The sequence below is a fragment of the Drosophila santomea genome, chromosome 3R (assembly GCF_016746245.2).
Source record: "Drosophila santomea strain STO CAGO 1482 chromosome 3R, Prin_Dsan_1.1, whole genome shotgun sequence".
In the NCBI taxonomy this organism is placed as follows: domain Eukaryota; kingdom Metazoa; phylum Arthropoda; class Insecta; order Diptera; family Drosophilidae; genus Drosophila; species Drosophila santomea.
Genome location: NC_053019.2, coordinates 8,423,041 through 8,441,746, shown reverse-complemented (window position 1 = coordinate 8,441,746; position 18,706 = coordinate 8,423,041). Strand labels below are relative to the sequence as shown.

Below are 18,706 nucleotides of genomic sequence, written 5' to 3'. Positions count from 1 at the left end.
GCCAGCCAGCCGGATGAGCTCTTTACTCCGGCTGATCGCAAAAACAAAACAAATTCCGCACTGATTGCCAAAAGGGTTTCGTGGCCACGCCCCAGTTCACCTACGTCGCACTCCATAACGGTGCTTTAAACACAACCGATTTTGGGAGGCCGACTTCATTAGGCCCCCAAATCCGAATGTTACGATGGGTAAGTTGGGTGTATGGGTGGGTGGTGGAACTGCCTTCTTTCGGGAGCTGACCAAAAATTAATTGGCTGCTGTGAGCCGGCCGACAGCTGCCATTTTGTGCCTGCCATTTGCTATGCGTAGACATGTCAATTCCCCACGCCCAAAAAACACCACCCACCATCTGGCCACCAGGGCCTCCAGGTCGCTTAAAGATTTATGATTAAGCCAACTAGTGGGCTCGGTGAGGAGAAAGTGGGACCAAAATGGGGGCGGGGTGACCCAGAAAGTTTAGCCAACTTTGGCCTTAACTACGGCATTGGCTCATTGCGGCTCGTTTATCTATGAAATGAAGGAATCTGATTGCCAAACGAAGCATTCCCAGTGGGGGCTTTCAACTGAAATATCGAGAAGTTTGCTTGAAGATTTATCTGAATTTATGCAGCTTTCTGAATATTAAAATGTCAAATAGCACAGAAATTGATTGTATTTTATTGATGACAGTTTGTGCATTAATTCGATGAAGGGGCATTTCCATATTTTTGTGTTTGCTAGCAGAACGGTTCCGTATTCTATTGACAGTGATGGAAAAGGTACTAGCTAAGATAAAAGTTGATATATATGCTTATATAAATAATTATGATCTATAGATTATTTTTTTATGTATTTCTACATTTTCTACATTTTCTACATTTTTCAAATTATTTTTAAAGTCAAGGAAAAAGTTATAATATAATCTAATTATTTTTTTGATATAATAACATTACATAGATACTTTAGTACATTGAAGTAAAATATGGAAAATTTGATTTTTAACTTTTTTAGGATCCCTGGCATCACTGGTTTAAAGTGGGGTCCTGGCCACCCTTCTTCTCGAGATTTGTGCGTGTCGCAGCTTATGCTCTGGCTTAAGCGCTTAAAATGCTTTTTGACAACAAAAACAGCAAGCATAACAACGAGAATAGCAACAACAATAATAGTAGCAACCAACTGTCTGATGCCAGTGGTAGAATGATAAATTCGTTCCCCCTCCCACTGTTTTTAGATGGTTTTTCTCGTGTAAGCCACGCGCCGTCTAGCAGCCCCCATTCCCAGAGAAATCCCCTTCATTTGACATCCCACTTGCCCATTTCCCAGTTGCCCATTTTCCATTGCCCCAAACTCCATTTTCCGCACAGTAAGATATCTGTGTAAAATTTCATTGCCTATTTTGTTTTCCTTATTTTTGTGTTGTGTTTGACGCCGAAAATCGCAGCTTCAACAATTTGCGCTCAATTAATTTTCCCGCTTCTCGTCTCCCGCCTTTTTTCGCTTGGCTTTTCTTTTTTATATTTGCGGCTCTTCTCTTGTTTATCATTTTTCGTCCCAAGCATAATTTATTAAGTTGCAAACATTTGCGAGCTTTTCGCGTTTACTTAAATATTCACGACCATTGACGGTATGCTGTAATTCAATTTACAGTCTTTTTCATGGCTTTTGATGGCTATGCAGTAATTGCGTTTACTGTTATTAATTAACTGGCGTTTAATGCAGATTTTAAAATGAAATTAATTATGCATTAATTACGTTGTTCTTGCGTAATCATAATTCACATGTTCGAACTGCGACTGCAATCGCTTAAAATGGCATCAACGCATCGCCCTCGCCGATTAATTGATTTGGTCTTGTGGTCAAGAGGTCGATTGATCAAGTGGAAAGTATGTTCAGAGTTCAAAATCAAAGGATGTAGGCATTTGGGCTTTTCCCGAGAATTTTGCATGATAGCATAAACATTTTACTCTGTAGCTAAGTAAAAATACAATTTTAATTTCTACTAAACTGTTAGTTAACTTTACTGCTGATATTATTTTAACAATTTCATTCATTTCTATAGTTGGTTATGTTTAAGTAGATTATACTAAACAAATCAAATTGTTTTTGCCAAAAATTTAATATTTATTATTATTACACCGAATGCATACACTGAATGAATTTGTTGAATTATGTTTGATATTATATTGCTTTTAAAACTTTTGACTTGTAATATTACTCCTACGCCTATTGGCCATAGGCATAATTTTCGGCCTATAAAGAAAGTAGGATTTGCATACTTTTTAACAGCAGATAGAAATGCGGGTCGGTTTCAATGCCATTGTGTGCCACAAGTAACTTACGTAACCGATGCAATTAATGTACTGCACGGCTTACTCATATCCAGTTGCTCCTTGTGTCATTGTGCCTTTGAATTGAAAGAGCTTAATGCTTGGAATCTAATACCTGCTGTTCGCTGGAGATTTCATCTTCCGTCGCAGGACCCTCTGCAAAGCCCTCGACAGCAGGCAAATCCCGATTTCGTCCTTTTCTGCCTTCAGTCGGCGGGCGTGTGCCCGTGCAACTACAGCAACAACTGCCACTGCCACTGCCACTGCCACTGCCACTGCCACTGCTACTGCAATATTTTTCACACTTGATATAACAAGCAGCCATTTGTTGGTCCTCCTTGCTACATTGCCCACTTTGCCAAGGATTGCTCCAGGTGTGTGTACGAGTGTGCGTGTGTGCGTCGCCCTTTCTGTTTGTATTGGGGCCCGTGCTCGTGTCTGTGTTTGTGTTTGTAATGGCTCCCAAAGCGCACAAACAAAACTGTCATCAGTGTTGCAGCATCTGCAGGGGGTGGCACAAAAAGGACTGCCACAGGAGGCGGAAGCAGCACTCAGATAAATGCAGTCCTTAAATCAGCAATTCGTTCTCGAAAATCGAAGAAAAAACGTACAACTGGCGCCGGAAGCAGCTTTCACATAAATGCAGCAACGAAATAAGCATCGAATAACGCATTTTGAAAGTCACGGCAATAGCTTTTCCAATTTCTGTTTGGTATGATATTTGTGTAGCCAGCTGGGAGTTTGAGAGTTTGGATTTAAAATAAAAGTATTAACATAAATAAACTATAGTTCAAAGCTCAATTAAAACACCACTTTCTAGACTGAAGAACAACAATAAAACTATTGAATATTTTCAAGCTTTCAAGTGCAAATTCGTATGCACACGATGAAACGCAGTAAAGAAATGATTGAAATAGTGCTGCATTTAAAAGTGTTTTGTCCAGTGTGATTGCAGGATAGAAAAGTGTCGGCAGATGTTCCCAGTTTCCAGAACCGAACTAAGTCGAAGCGAAATTCGCCGGCGCTCGTTTGCCCCTAATGCAATTCTTATGCTGCAGTTGCTCCGTCGCCTGCAAAGGCTTTGGAAGCTTCCGTTGCCATCTCGTTGGCATTGTTTCTGGGCTTCCCTGTCTCCGCCAGCGGTTCGTCCTGGCCAGGCTACAAAGGCGGGCGCACTTATTAAATTGTCTAACGACGCCGCTCAGCTCCACTTCGCCCTGCCATCCCATGGACACGCCAGCGATGCCATTTTTCTATCCGGGCTTACGTTTGCCAGCTTTGATCGAAATATCTGAGACATAATGCAATCTGCACACCGCCAACGCCATTCCCACCAGCAGCTTCATTAAATGCAACTCCTGCCTCGTGTTGTCGCCAACATCGCAGGAGGTCCTGGCCTGAATGTCCTTGCCACGCTCCTGTCGCTGGCTTTGATTATTATACTCTTCCACTTGGAGAGATTATTATGCGGATTGAGATGCAGCAAAAGGAATCCGTAAATATCCATATTTTCCTTCAATTCTGTGTACATTATTCAATTCGTATTGATTCGTATGCACCACGAATTGCAGACACTTTTTTTAAACCACTCATTTGCAAGACTTTGCCTTATAGTAACCAAGGTGAGCAAATTGAGTTTAGATTTTAAAAAAATAATGATGTAAATTTTTTTTTCCATTTCTGGCATCATTACTGAGTATACTCATGCACTCTTTTAAAGCGTTTGGAAATTAACGACTATCAAAACTTTTCACTCCTTTCTTAATTCCCTTGCCCCAATAATTAATATTAATTTTCAACAAGTTTTTCGACCAACTCTTTTTCGGTAGAGTAAACTATAAAATTATGGAAAAAGAACTTTTCCAACTAAGATTAGCGACGCCAACCCCAAGCCTATCCTGGCGCACAAGTGACTTACTCAAGTGCGCATTGAGTCCCTCAACAAAAGGTTGAAAAAAATAACTCTGTTCCGAACATTGAATGGGACAAAGGACTCACCTTTCACCAGCGTAAGGATGCCCAGCGGCATGACCAGCACGGCGACCATAAGATCGGTGATGGCCAGCGACATGAGGAAGTAGTTGGTCACATTCTGCAGCCGGCGCTCCCAGGCGATGGCCAGGCAGACAAGGATGTTCCCGGCCGCCGTTCCCAGGACGAGGACGAGGGCCAACAGGGCCCAGTAGTTGTTCGCATCGAAGGGCACATCCTCGAAGTTCGCGGTGATGCTCGCATTGCCGCTGGCATTCCACCTGGCCACATGCAAATGATTATGCCGATTGCTGGCATTAACCGTAGCCCGCTGCGCCTCATCCTCCTCCCAGAGGACCAGGTGCTCGGAGCTGGTCCAATCCTCGCCACCGCTGTCGTTGTAGGCACCTAGCGAGGCATACACATCCTCTTCCATTCCGCGTTATTATTCCTATGGTGCGCTCTACTCTGATTGCTGGAAATGCAGCATGCTAATTAGCCCTCGCATATGCAACGCAAAGCGCAAAAAAAAACAAAATGAAAAGGAATGGAAATGTCCTCGCGCCGATTCTGATTCTGATTCCGATTCAAATCCGATTCGAATTGCAAATGTAAAACGGCGAACCGGAAATGAGCGAGGGACGCGGATTCAGGACTCGCGAAAGGAAAAAGGACTAGCGCTCACGGCAACACCAGGACGATTTCTACGGCCACCGAACGGATATTGGTGGCAAACATTTTACGCCACCAAAGCGCCGGAAGTTTGAGCTGCAATCGAGAAAAGGATAGAATGAAAACATTAATGAAAACTATTTTAATATGCTCTTCATAAGGAAAACCTACAGTCTAGTCGCTTAATTAAGAATAGAACATACAATTTATACAAAGTTTATTTTATAGACATAACTACCCGAACTTAATTGTTCGCCAAGTAAATCACCTTGACAGCAAATTGGATACATTTAATGAATTCCTAGAGGCGCTATGAGTACAATGGAGCTCAGCAGTTGTATCACAAACAGGAATTGCTTTCAAATTGGCCTTCTAATTTTCGAAATACACACTAATGCCCACACTTTGATTTTTGGCTTTGATCGAGTTGGCCTGCGCGCCTAAGCCCCGCCCCAATTTGGCTTAAAGTCGATAAGTCATAGCACCGCTCTATGAGTAATAATTAATGTGCGGTCATAAATTATTTAGACCACCTCCGCCCACAGTTATTTACTCGATTTACCGTTCAGCATTCAGGCGATTGAACGACATAATTGCATTTGATTTGCAGGAACTGTGGGCAATCGCCACTGGCCGGAGGGCAAAAAGGGACTTTGAATAATCGAAATCGATAGTGATAAGCAACAATAACAGAAATCAAATCAATTCCCCGCCTGCGTATGTCACGAACATGGATAATTAATTGAGACATATTTCACGAAACAGACACAGGCACAGACCCAGGCCCCCAGACCCCCAAAAACACAGAAACAATGGCAGGGCCAATATCCGAATTCAAAACAGCCCTAAAAGCCCAGGAAACCGCAAACGGAGACCACGGTCGGCGGTGGAGTATCTGGCCCCAAAACAGCACTAACATCGAATTTATTTCCAAAACAAACAAATAACACAATGCCCCAGCCGCAGAAGCATAACTTAGAGTGGTCACGTTGGGGGGTAGGGACACGAGTGGGCTATTTTAGAAGCTGTTCCAGGATGGACACACACACAGCTAGGTACGCTACACTTGGAGAAAAGTGCAGCGTATAAGAAATACAAATAATGTACAAAAGAATCTTTTAAAGCTCTGCAATGCAGCTTAGCATATATATCATATACAATTATATTACATTTATTACAACACATTTTATTTGAAATATTTGCTGCATTTTCCCTCAGTGCTGCCATAACAGGAGGCTCAACGTTGCAAAACAATACACAACATTTGCCGAGATCGAAGGAATGAAATGGAGTGGATTGGGTTGGGCTGGCGTTGTACAGCAAGTCGAGGAAACTTCGGCAAGGACCTCAACTTGACAACACCTTGTTGACTTTGCAAGGAGCTGGGCCCTGTCTGCACGTCCTGCCAAATGCTCAAGTGTCAATGTTGTTGTTAATTAATTTCCCGACTGACTGGCTATCTGAATGAGTGAATGACTGACTGAGTGACTGACTGACTAACTGACTGATGCATGCCACCAGATAAGTGGGGCTCCCACATCGCAATTCGGACTTCTGGTTTCTGACTTGTGGCTTCTGGCTGACCCTTTACTTGATAAACTGTTTGTTTGCCCCGCTGTTGGCCAAGTTGTAGTTGCTGTTGCTGCTCCTGCTGCTGTTAACTCTGTCACTGCAGCCAGCTAATGACAGCCAAACGGCCACTTGAAATGGGCTCGTACATGGGTCAAAGGTCGGGTGCGTGTCGAGTACTCCTCTCGGTGTGTGCGTGCTTGTTTGCCTTTGTGTGGGTGTCAAGTGTTTAAATTTCCAGCTGCTACAGTTATATTTATAGATTATGGTTATACAGGCCACGAAACAGGCATTTGCGACAGATAGAACGGCTCAAGGGCTACGTGGCTTATTACCTTTTAAGGTTCAATACTTATAAATATAATTATGTATTCCGAAAGGGTAAGGTTTATAGACCCTCTAAGAAAAGGTATAAATTATATATTTCTGGAAAACTGATATTTATTGTAATTTCGCCAGCAACAACACGAAATGCTTATAAATTTCAAGAATATCTCCTCATCCCACCAAATTCCGTTCTTTAAAGAGTAAAAATAACGTGAAATGCTTTTCAGGCGAAAAATAGCATGTCAGCACATAACAGAACCAACAAAGTCAGCCCGAGAGCCCATAATTATTATTCACTCCCCACACCCGACCACCAATGGACATGAATTGCAGAAAAGCCATATTTTTGTGGCGCTCGAGCTATGGTTATGGCCGTGGCTATGGGTAGCCAGGTGGCCAGGTGGGCAGGTATCGAAAAAAAGCGGAGCACCATTAGTCATATTAATCCCGGTGGAGTCATTAAGTCGTAAAACAGCGAAAGGGAGCCAAAATGCGAGGCAGCCGGTCCACAACTCAAAAAAAACTCAACTCGGGCGAGGCGACGCAGGACGACTTTTGTTTGTCTGTCACTTCATTGATGGACATAAACCGACTATGTGGGTCAATTTCGGCTGTTTGCCGCCCCGTCAAAGTCAATAAATAAGTAAATGGCACTAATTTGAGGTGTTCTAGGCGTTTACATAAGTTGGTCAAAGCGCAGAAAGCAAATAAAATGGAGGAAATGGTTTTTTTCCCTATTTTTGTAGTTTTGTAATAAATGATAGATAGTGCAACTGCTTATTTACGATCGATACAATATTTTATTTATTCACAAGTTTATATTGCTTTGTTATCTTTAGAAAAATGTAATCACTTTCTTTTATATCTAAATTGCTATTCAAACATAGACATATTCGTTTATTATAAAAAAGTAAAAAAAACTTTAAAATCCAGAAATCGACATTACTTCCGGGGAAATCAAGTTCAAGTCCCCAATCCGATCAGTGTTTCCACTCAATTCCACAACGGGAGAATGCCATTCCAAGTCCATTGAGGTTTCCCGAGGGCAGGAGTGCAACTAATCGCATGCTCATTGCTCATCTGCCGCCCATTCCCCCTCACATTGCTTATCCGCAGCGTAATCTGCCGGCTTGCCAGGGTGGCGCACACATCGCACACACCGCATCACGCATACGCCACGTCGGCCCGCCCAAGGGCGCATATCTGTTTCAGTCGCTCTGCGAATGTGTACTGCCTATGGGGCATAAAAAAAGAAGAAAAAAAGGAGATACAATCCGAGGAACCGCAAACACTGCGCAAATATTTGCTTTAAAATATCTTCCACATGTCAGCGACAAGCGGCCACGGGGGAAATGGCGGAAAGGGAAAACTCCGGGAAACGCGGGCGCTCGGAAACACGGAAAATGGAAAACTGAGACAGGTGCGGTCGCTCGGTATTTTTATTTGCCCCGGCAGCTTAAGCACGCAATTTGATTTAATTTCTGTTCGCTTTATTTATTTATGGTTCTTTTTTTTCTGCAACGATCAAAGCGAACTGAAGCCCACAAAAATTTCCGGGGCCAATGAAATTTGAATTTGTAAACTCAGTATGGTAGAGAGCGATGACATTTGCTCCCTTGTGAGATTCCATTGCGAATTCGCAATTGAATGAATTTTATATGACGCTCGAAAGTGAACCAAACACAAAGTCATATTAGCAGCCGACAAAGGGCTTAAATCGTCTTAAGAACTATCAAGCTTTGTTTCCAGGAAACAATTTTCCAGCTCCCTCACCAGAAAATGTGAAAATTTTGGCCCATCTCCATCCATCCCCCCTCTGTCACCAAGAATTATGTGCATGCATGTCGACTACTTTGGGCGCTGATGTAATGCGTAATATTCCGTTAACTAGACTTTTCCGGCTTGCCGAAAACAATTTCACTCCGTCAACTTAGCGAACCGCACCCTCTGCGGTGTAACCATCAACGATTAATCACAGTGACTATACCGCATAACACTTTTGCAGGTATTTCCACGCAGTTGCTCTGCGCTGTGGAATCAGATAAGAGTTAAGCTTGGAAATTATAGTTACTATTAAGAAAATATCTATGAAAAACTAGTACTTCCAAGTATCTACAAATGTATATTGAAATCTCTTAAAAAGTCAGTTTTAAAGGATATGATTTACCAAATGTCAACTCAACTTACGGCGTACATATGTTTCCTCTTTCCAAGTATTTTGTCTAACATAAATCATGCAAAACTAAAGACTCATATGCCCGCAAGGTAGGGAAATTTTAGTTTCAGGCTCAATGCTCAGAAATATTCCATGCTATTTCCATTTCCATCGTAATAAGCGCTGCGCCGTGCCATTAATCACACAAAGCTGCCTCCAGTGCCGTTTTCCGGATACGGACTTCCTGGGCGAGGCGGGAGCCCAACTAGTTGTCATAGCAAGTTGACACTTAAAATGTTAGCTAAATTTACACATGCACTCAGCTCGAAGTCAACAAATGAAGAGGCGGGCTGGCGATGCCAAACAATGCTCTCGAAGAGCTCAAGGATTCACCTCCAACCCCATCCATCGGTGGCTGGATCCGGATGGATGGCCCGAATGGCCCTGAATGGGCGTGGTGACTGATGGCAGGCGGCAACTCTAACACTTATCGTTCATTATTATCTATCGCCATCGCAGCAAACGCCGGAAACTTGGAAACTTCCCGGCTCCCACTTTTCCACGGAACCAACCACCCACTGCCCACATGGTCGCACACACTTAATTGATTTCTTTACTGTTGCCCAGCCATTTCTTTCGCGACGAAAGAGGATCACCACAGTTCGCAGCTTGGCCAGGACAATTTAATGTGCATCAGCTACACAGGGAAAGCAAAGGATTTCATTGGACTTATAAATATTTGATATAATATAAAAAATATTTGAAAAAACTAGTTTGTTTAAAAAGATGAAATGTTAATATGGGTAAAATGATGCAGTAATAACTAGCATTCAATGGGGCCTCTGCCGCTATAAATAGCTAATGAATCGCTGCTAATCTAGAGGGACATCTTTCTCAGTATCCTTGTCATAGTTTCCCCCACAGCACACGGAGCAATCTCGCCCACCCACGACATCGGTGACCCTTGAGCTTCTTCCACGGCTTAGGTCCTGGGCTATAAATTAAATTCTTATGCGAGAGGGCTGGCAATTAAGGCACGGATGTGTGACAAGGAGCGGGATGCAGGACAGTGGAGAAGTTGGCGATGGTTACCCGTGTGGTTCCATTGACAATTTCATTAGCTTGTCAGGCGCAAGTTTCCAGTGGCGCAGTGCCTGGAGCTGCGACACTCGCTGATGCAATTAGTAAGCGAGCTAAACTAATTAACCAAAGCCGGGATCGAGCTCATCGGAACTCCCTTCACTTGCGGCTAATGTCAGCCTGCATCACACAGAATGTAAACAAGATAGCATGGTACTTTAAAACGACTACTATAAATAAAATGACTTTGTCTGAGGATCCGTAATAATGAGGCTTATGTTTGTCGTATTTTATTTCGTGATTACTATAGTTTTATAAGAGAACTTTCTTGAAAGTGCCCCAGTTGTATTACTCTTTTTTCTTCCTGGATTTCCCATTTAATTGCTTTGCACGAAAGTAAAGGAAACGCACAGAGCCCACGCCCTACTCCCCCACATGAGTTATGTAAGCTCATTTAACAGCCGCCTAATTGCTAGGCAATTACACGGGAAATTGACAATGGCAAAACAATTAGAAGGACACTGTCACTCTGGGCACAATGGGGCGTGGCCAAGGCAAACACTCACACACAGACACAGACAAACACAAAACCGCCTTTACCCAGCCTCCGGCCAGAAATAAGGATTTCGACGAGAGGAGTCAAGGCCAAACTGAGACATATCCGGGAAAATCAAATAAATTATGGCGAGCTGGGCGCCACAAAAATCGTTGAATGTGCAAAGTCGAAGGAACGCGGAGACAAAGCACGGGAAACCCAAATCAAATTGAGATTTATGAGTCCACTGATGTGTGCCTAGGTCACTCCGAGTCCGAGTCCGCGTCCTTTTCTGTCCTGCCACTGTAGATCCTGTCCGTGCTGTTGTAGTTGTTGTTGTTTTTAGCCATATTCACCATTAGGCCGGACAGACAGCTGGCTTCAATTTTTCACGTTGTGTCTTCCATTATTGTTTGGCCAGGACTCGCAGGTGTGAAGGAGGCAGTGTGCCGGAGTGGAAAAACCCAGGACGGCGCATAGGGGAAAGTTTTCATCGTCGGCCAAGTCGAAAGGAGAAAGTATTATATCAGCACGTATAATTTATTGTATTGATTTGCTCAGTGACAAAACAAGAAAATTTGCAGGAAGTACATCTGGCATGGCAGTTAAATACCCTTTCTTCAACGTGTTTTATTGAGTATTCGAATGGACATTTAGAAATGGCAAATAGGTTTATGCATTTTGTAGAGTACTCAACTAAACCAATTTTCATATACAAATGTCTTCAATTATACAACAGCGGCTTAAATGGCTTAAACAGTGGCTTACTATACTTATAATGTCTTAATAGTTGTTGAAGTCGATGGACTCTTGAATGATTTCATGCGGTTAGTGAAGAACAGGAAGTGAATAAGCTATCAAATAGTTGACCGCATTTCCCAATTTTCCTCATTACGTTTCTGAACACGAGTTTCGTAGCAAATTTTGATGGGATATTTACCTATTTGCGTGCATCAATTATTTATACAACTCCCGTGGGGCACAACGCCTTCGCACCACCTACACAACCTCCACCACCTCCACCGCCGCCAACTCCCTGTGTCAATTTCGATTTGTGTCATAAATTGGCATCTGTGTGCAACGAAGTGGGTGGTGTGGGGGGGGATGGCAATAAAAATAAGCGGCCATAAAATTCAATTATGGCCACAACAAGTGCAGACATCGCAGGAGCACAAACACCAGTAAACACCCGACAATGTTGGCTCCCAGGCAATCATGACAATCAATTGTGGATGCATCCGTGGCCCGCATGTTGCAACCACCTACGTAGTACGTACAACGGCATAGAGACTACGAATTGAAATCGGTGGCAACCGCATAGTGAGTCTTGCTTCCCACAGCCGACATATGAATAATGCGGCAAGCCAGCCATTCGCACACTCCGCACTGGCGAACATGCAACATGTATCGCTACAATTTGGTTAGTTTTCACAGTCAGATGTCCTGCGACCACGTCCTGCCAGTCGTGCCACACAGTTTTGTTACTTTCTAGCTGCAGCTACAATGTGAAGACTGATTTTTACACTGAGCGACATGTTACAATCACAATCGAGAGCAATAGGATTTAGTAAGTTAAATAAGGTTTAGTATATACTTATAAGATCTGATTTGAGCATAATTAAAAAGAACTACAACTAGTTTACTATGATCAAAGCTATCTAAAATAACTTCTGTTCTTTGAAATTTTTTCGTGTGCACCCATTTAAATTTAAATCTCATGCACCCTTATAAATTCACAACAATGCATCCAAAGTGTACTTACCACACGTGTAGCATATGCATTCAGGACCCCTTTTCATGTGCAACGAAACTTTGGGAGTCATGCATTTTCGAATGAATTGATCTGCACAAACGCATCTCGTTTGTTAAGTGTCCCATAAAGAATTTATTTTATACTTTTATACTTGGCACTTGAAAATTCCAGAGAGGTACACATTCTCAAGGCGATTTGTCAGGCGATGCGAAAACGAGCAAAAGTCAAGTAAATGATACTGTATGGCAGCAGTTTAATTCAAATTTTAATATTTTCTTTTCCTTTTGGACCTACGAATATGCAACGAAAACCGTGCGATGCATATTTAAAAGTATTTTTTGCATTTCTATGCCAAGAATACGAGAAACCAAAGCCATCTAATTTGCAGTTACATGGTAGCAATTGCTAAAAGTTCTGCCACCACTTTGCCCACACCCAGAGTTTTAAAATGAAATCAAATATTCATTGGCAAATATAATTGTCGAACTGTGTACTTGGTCCGGCTTGGCCTTTTAATTAAGTTGCCAGCTCGGCAAATAGCTGGCACTCGGCATTCGCATGCATGTTGTAAATGCTCTCCATGTGATTTCCCCACTGGACTCTTTGCTGCCATGAACGTGGCCAAAACGGGCTAAAGACGAGACTTTCATATATGTATATATATATATATATATATATATATGAAAGTCTCGTCTTTAGCCCGTTTTGGCCATATATATATATATATATATATATATATATATATATATATATATATATCTACATGTATGTATGTGAATGACTGGCCGTTTAACCTACGTCAGAAATCGACGAACGAACGAGTGAGCGCACGGTAAAAGTACAAATGATAATAATAACTGCCACACACACACACACACACAAGTACTTAGCCATAAAAAGCAATGGCAACAAATATTGATAAGTGCAATTTGAAATATTTGCACAGCGTTTTGTGTTGCAAACACTGTAAATTGCATTTAGATAGAGTGATATCGCCATACAAGTATTTATGTTGCCGGATTGCGCACGATTGAATTGGACTTGAGATATTTGCAAATAGTTCAAATAGATAACGTAAAGTTATTTCTATTGGTGTCGGTAAGAATGGACACTATGTTCTTTAATAGGGAATACCTAAGAAGGCCCCTTCATTTCATGCAAATCTTTATTCAGACCATTTTCACACTTAAGCTAATGAGGCTATTATTGGTTGAAATTGGGTTATTGTCTAATGGCAGCACTTTATGGCTTTTTAATGAGCCCCCAAAATGTGCGGGCCATAAATCAAAGCCTTGGATGAGGGGGCGGCTCTAATGGGTGGCAGTTCGTATGAGTTAACACATCGGCAAAGGCATCAGCATATGCAGTGGTAGTATCGCATTATGCGTAGGCTTATCGGGAACTTAACATCGCAGCGCCAGCATCGATGGCGTGGCTGTCTCCTGCCTAATGCCATTAAATCCTATCAATTTTCCTCACCCGGCGGCTACAACAAATTTAAATATTTATGCTGTGGCTTAGGCTGGGCAACAATAACACGGAAGAGAAAAAGGCTCAAAAATTGGCAATAAAAAGTTTTCGGGGTATGGGCGTATAGCATAAGGGTCGCCTAAGCAAATTGAACCCAAGAGCGTCCAAGCACTTAATTGAACCTATCAATATGTAAATATGTACGTACATATATATAGGCATATGTGCTGATAAAATATCCATGTGTTTATTTGGGCTTTTTTTCTTCACATAGGATACGCATATTTCTAATTTGCCTTTAAATTTTTAGTTTGCAGCTGCTTTATATATGAATTTGGAGTTCTCAAGCCCGAAAATTATATTGTTCCAGAGCTTCGCACGAACTTCTTCTTCTCGGAAACTATAAAACTGGAATGGTGAATTTGGGATTTATTTGTGGCTGCTCATCTTTGGTCAGTTATGAGTTTGTTAGCTGCGGTACGTGCTTCAATAAAATGAAGAAGTTTATCTTAAGTTTAAGTGAACAATCCAAAATATTGCGTTTTTTCTTTAAAATATCTCTCCACCTTATAAATGTTTAATCTTAACAGTAAGTGAATTCATAAATTTCAATTTGAATGCTTGAGGCCACTTTAAAATAAATGAGCACCTTTCAGGCCAATAAAAGTGTCATACAATTCGGCTAATTAACTGCTGTCTCACATGCACACAAGTATGGCATATCATTCAGATTTCTGGCCAACACAGCTCCACCTGCGAGGCATCGCATTCCGCGCCACTTTGGTGTTATTTTTTCCTGGCGCTCATAAATTTTGCAGTGTCTGCGGCATGTCAGTGCCCCAGCTTTACCCACTTTTCCCGCCAACCATTTGCCGCGGAGCATGGTGCGTGATGGTAGATGTGAGATGGCAGCCAGCCGAAAACGAGAAAAATCTGTCAACGGCACTTTTCACTTTCGCTGGAAGGGCAGCCCCTTTCACAGCAGCCCCAGCATGTTGTGCTGTTTTATGCCACTAAATATGCCAAAGCGCGCGTAAATTGATTTAAACACGGCGGCAAGGACGTGGCGGCTTCTGTACGGATGCTTATGTGGGTACGTGGGCTATGAAGATGGAGCTGGTGATGGTGATAGCGATGGTGGATGCTGCATGGTGCTGGTGGAGGTGGAGGTGGCTAGGTGCGTACTTAGCGTTGCCGGGATCCTCTTTAAAGTTGGAGCCCGTCTCCCTGCTAATCAGAAGTCTACAGCTACCCCCTTAAGCTGTCAAGCATTACTGCTTAAATATTTGCATAAAGGATATTCACGAATTCCACGAAGCAAGCAGCGGCATCTTTGAATACTTCCCAGTATTTTGTCATAAAATATTTGGTCTAAAGAATGGGCGGCTAGACAGAATTCCGTGTTTCCTTTGGAGCATATGCAAATATATGGCGCCCACATTGCTGACATATTTTAAGCCAAAGTTTTTCAGTGGCAACACAAGTAGCTAGCTAGTTTTTATATTATATGCCATACAAATAGTACCCATAGTACCAAAATGGAATTCAGCAAAGGCATATGAAGTTTATACAAATTAAAAATGTAATCAAGTGATAAACACGGGTTTTAACACAGACGCATTTTTTTTGGTTTAATTATGTTTGCCGCAGCTCAGCGCACTGGATAAATGTTTGCCTTGCAATGAAACGAAAATAGTCATATTTTTGGCGTAAACAACAATATTGCCTTTCGGCACCTACCTCAATTGTCAATAAAGGCTCGTATAAATAAGCCAGTCTGCGTTATTCCAGTTCCCAGTTCAGTTCAGTTCTGTTCTGTTCAGTTCGGTTGCCATAAACCTGCCGCAATGGGCGATTATAACTGGCCTTAATCAACAACAGGCCAACGTCAAACAATATTTTAATCAGGGTAGCCCTGCGCCCGATCGAACCTTTGGCCATAAATCTCGAACAAACGAATAGAGGCCGCAAAAAGCTCAGAATTCCAAAAAAGTACGTAAGCACCAAAAAAAAAAAAAAAGTATCAATTGGCCGTAGTGAGTTTAACTTGTTATGCTGGATTTTCCCGGCCAAAAGAGGAGGGATCTTGCGTCATGGCCACAATGGATAAAAATGAGAATGAGAATGAGGATGATTACGTCCGAGAAGTTGTCTTGGACATTTGATTATTATTATTAACACGTGACTGAAACGAGGCTAATTCAAGCGAGAATTTAATTAAAAATTTTACCCTTAATAACTGGCCGAGTGAAGCTGCTGGATGGAAGGTCGGGAAATGCAAGAGGAAAAACTGGCGGCGGGGTGGAGATGAAGGCGAACAAAAAAAAAACGTGACATGGAGCTCTGATGGCCAACGATTTTCCTGCCATTGTCCGGATGACGTTGCCCGTTTTGGTTACGCCTGTAAATTGTTCGATGGTCGTTTACTCGTCTTTCGCTCTCTTTTATGAGCTTTTTTTAATTGTCCGCCACGCATTTGGAATCGGCTCGCACTCGTCCTTGTTCCCATCCTCATCGTCCTTATAGTCCTTATAGTCCTTATCCTGGCAATGGATAAGCCGACACGCAGAATCGAGGATTCATTGGCCGCCGCTTGAGGAATGATGCTGCAATTTCATTGATGTCCTTCGCCGGACCATTAATTGTTTAATTTATTGAGCCACAAACGAGTTTTATGAAGCTCATGTCATATAATTTAATCAACTGGGTGGTAGCTTTACGCAGATATGGTTGTGTATATTATCGCGGTGATTTTCGGTTTGAATCGATTTGGCTGCTGTCAAAAGTCTATTGTTATTGAAATTCCGCAAAAGTGCAGACGAAATTAGAACAAAACTTTTAACTCAATTACAAAGTCATTGAAAAACAAATTGCAGGCACAAGCAGAGCGAAATGAAAAGAAAACATGAAGGAGACGAAGGTGTGGCTGTGGGGTGTTGGGAAAGTGGGTGGGAAAAGCCGAAAATGCATTTGTGGATGCCAGCTACCTCCCCAATCTCCGCATCCCTTCCGCCCCCTGCCTTTCCTCATTCGGTGGTTTTTCAACGAGTTCGGCACATAAAGGGAATAAATTGCTTTGCTTGTCGCTGGAGAAAGTGAATTTCCTGCATTCCCACCATTTCTTTTTGGCCCTCGACTATGCCATTATTATTGTTATTTTGGGGTTTTTAGTGTTTGCTGGTTCTTAATGGTCTCGCAATATTGTGGTTCGTTGTTGCTTGCCCGTTGACATGGCACGGCATTTTGCGCTTAAGGATGCAATGCGACTTGTTGGCGTGGTTCCGCATTATTTAGCCTTGCCGGAGTCCTTCGACTTCAGTTTTTCTGGCTTGCACCCACGTACATCGTTCGCCATTGGAACAGCTAAGCCAGGATTATGCAAGGCAAGTGACTACATATTCACAGGTTATAAGAATAATTTCACGTTAGTAACTATTATATTCAAATGTGATAGCTAACTAACTTTTATAATGCATTTCATTAAATTAAACTTTAACTCGAACTAAATATCTTAAAACATCTGAGGTTAATTTCAAAGTGGGTTGGATCTTTTGTGACAGGTAATTGTTTCCCCCATTTTTATAAAATGACTATCAATTAAGAATTTCCAAATTTATTTCCAAATTATAATACATTTTTCAATAACAGCTTTTAAAAACTTTGTCGCTTTTCCAAGACTTGATTACTTCACCATAACAATTACTGTTATTTGAATATTCAAAAATACATATTTAATATCTCTAGTTGAATCGCCCACTTAAGTTGAGATATTCAATTAAATAAACATGACTTACAAGCAATCGGCTTTAGTTTCCTGTCAATTTATATTACATATGTTGCTGGTGTAGACGCAGGCAAATTTTTTATTAATATAACGTGCGGCGTATACGCTAGACACCTTGTGCAGTTTAATTTTGAACAAACTATTTTTTTTTAAATAATTAAATACATTCTAACACGAATTGAGTTTCCAAATTGTTCAGAGCACAAATTTGGAATAATTTTTTTTTCAGATCGTTGCTAACACATTTGATCACTATTACCAATCGTATTTGTAAACGTCACTTGTTGGCAACCGCCACCAACTTTATTCCGCTTGAAACGCCGCTAATACCGTCAACGTGCAACGCCGTACAGGAACTGAAATGTGCGGATGTTTTGGCCAAACTGTTGCGACTGTGGCCAAAAGCAGGCAGCCGACAACAGCCGACGAAGGGCCGACCGTTGAACAAAATGCCGAGGATGCGTGACCTTCCAGTTGCAGCACCGCTTCCAACGAGCAGGTGGCATGGGGAGGTGGCTTCTTATCAGCGGCACCAGCTGCTGTGATAGGGCCAAAACAGCTGATGAGCGGGCTCAAAGTGGGCGCCACGTCAGTCGTCATTAGTGGTTAACTTCCTGCTTTTTGGTCCTGTTTTAAATGAAACTAAGGGATATCACTATACGCGAACTCTTTAGACATTTGCAGAGAAGAGTTAGCTGTTTAAAAAACATTTATTAAATATTCCCTTTTTTAAAAAATATTATATTTTCTCGTTATTTTTAAATGCACATACGTTTTATTATTATTATCTAAATAATATCAGGAATACTTTGCTCAAACAATCTAGTCCACTGTTTTGAATTTCCCCTCCAACTTTCTTTGCGCTTGCGCCGAATTCCCCAACATATGGCCGGGTTTCCCCTCCTGGAAGCCGGGAAAACTATCTGTTGCTCCTGTGCATAGGAATGTGGGCAGAACCTGGCCACCCACGGCACTACGGCACTATCCTGGTTGTGGGAAGTTGGACAAGGCATTTGCATGCAGCGTTTTTGCACACGTTCGTGTGCATCTTACATACCAAATCACTCTGGATGGACACTTGACC

At 42.0% G+C, this 18,706-nt stretch overlaps 1 protein-coding gene across 1 annotated transcript in view; it reads right to left on the bottom strand.

Annotated features, from left to right (window-relative positions):
* LOC120453302 (dopamine D2-like receptor) overlaps positions 1-9,752 on the bottom strand; it is a 35,404-nt gene extending 25,652 nt beyond the window's left edge. The window contains exons 1-2 of the mRNA XM_039637935.2: positions 9,033-9,752; positions 4,305-5,045 (exon numbers count right to left, since the gene is read on the bottom strand). Of these exons, the coding sequence (XP_039493869.1) occupies positions 4,305-4,713 (409 nt within the window). The 5' untranslated portion in view covers positions 4,714-5,045; positions 9,033-9,752. The remainder of the gene's footprint in view (positions 1-4,304; positions 5,046-9,032) is intronic.
* Between the last annotated feature and the right edge of the window lie 8,954 nt (positions 9,753-18,706).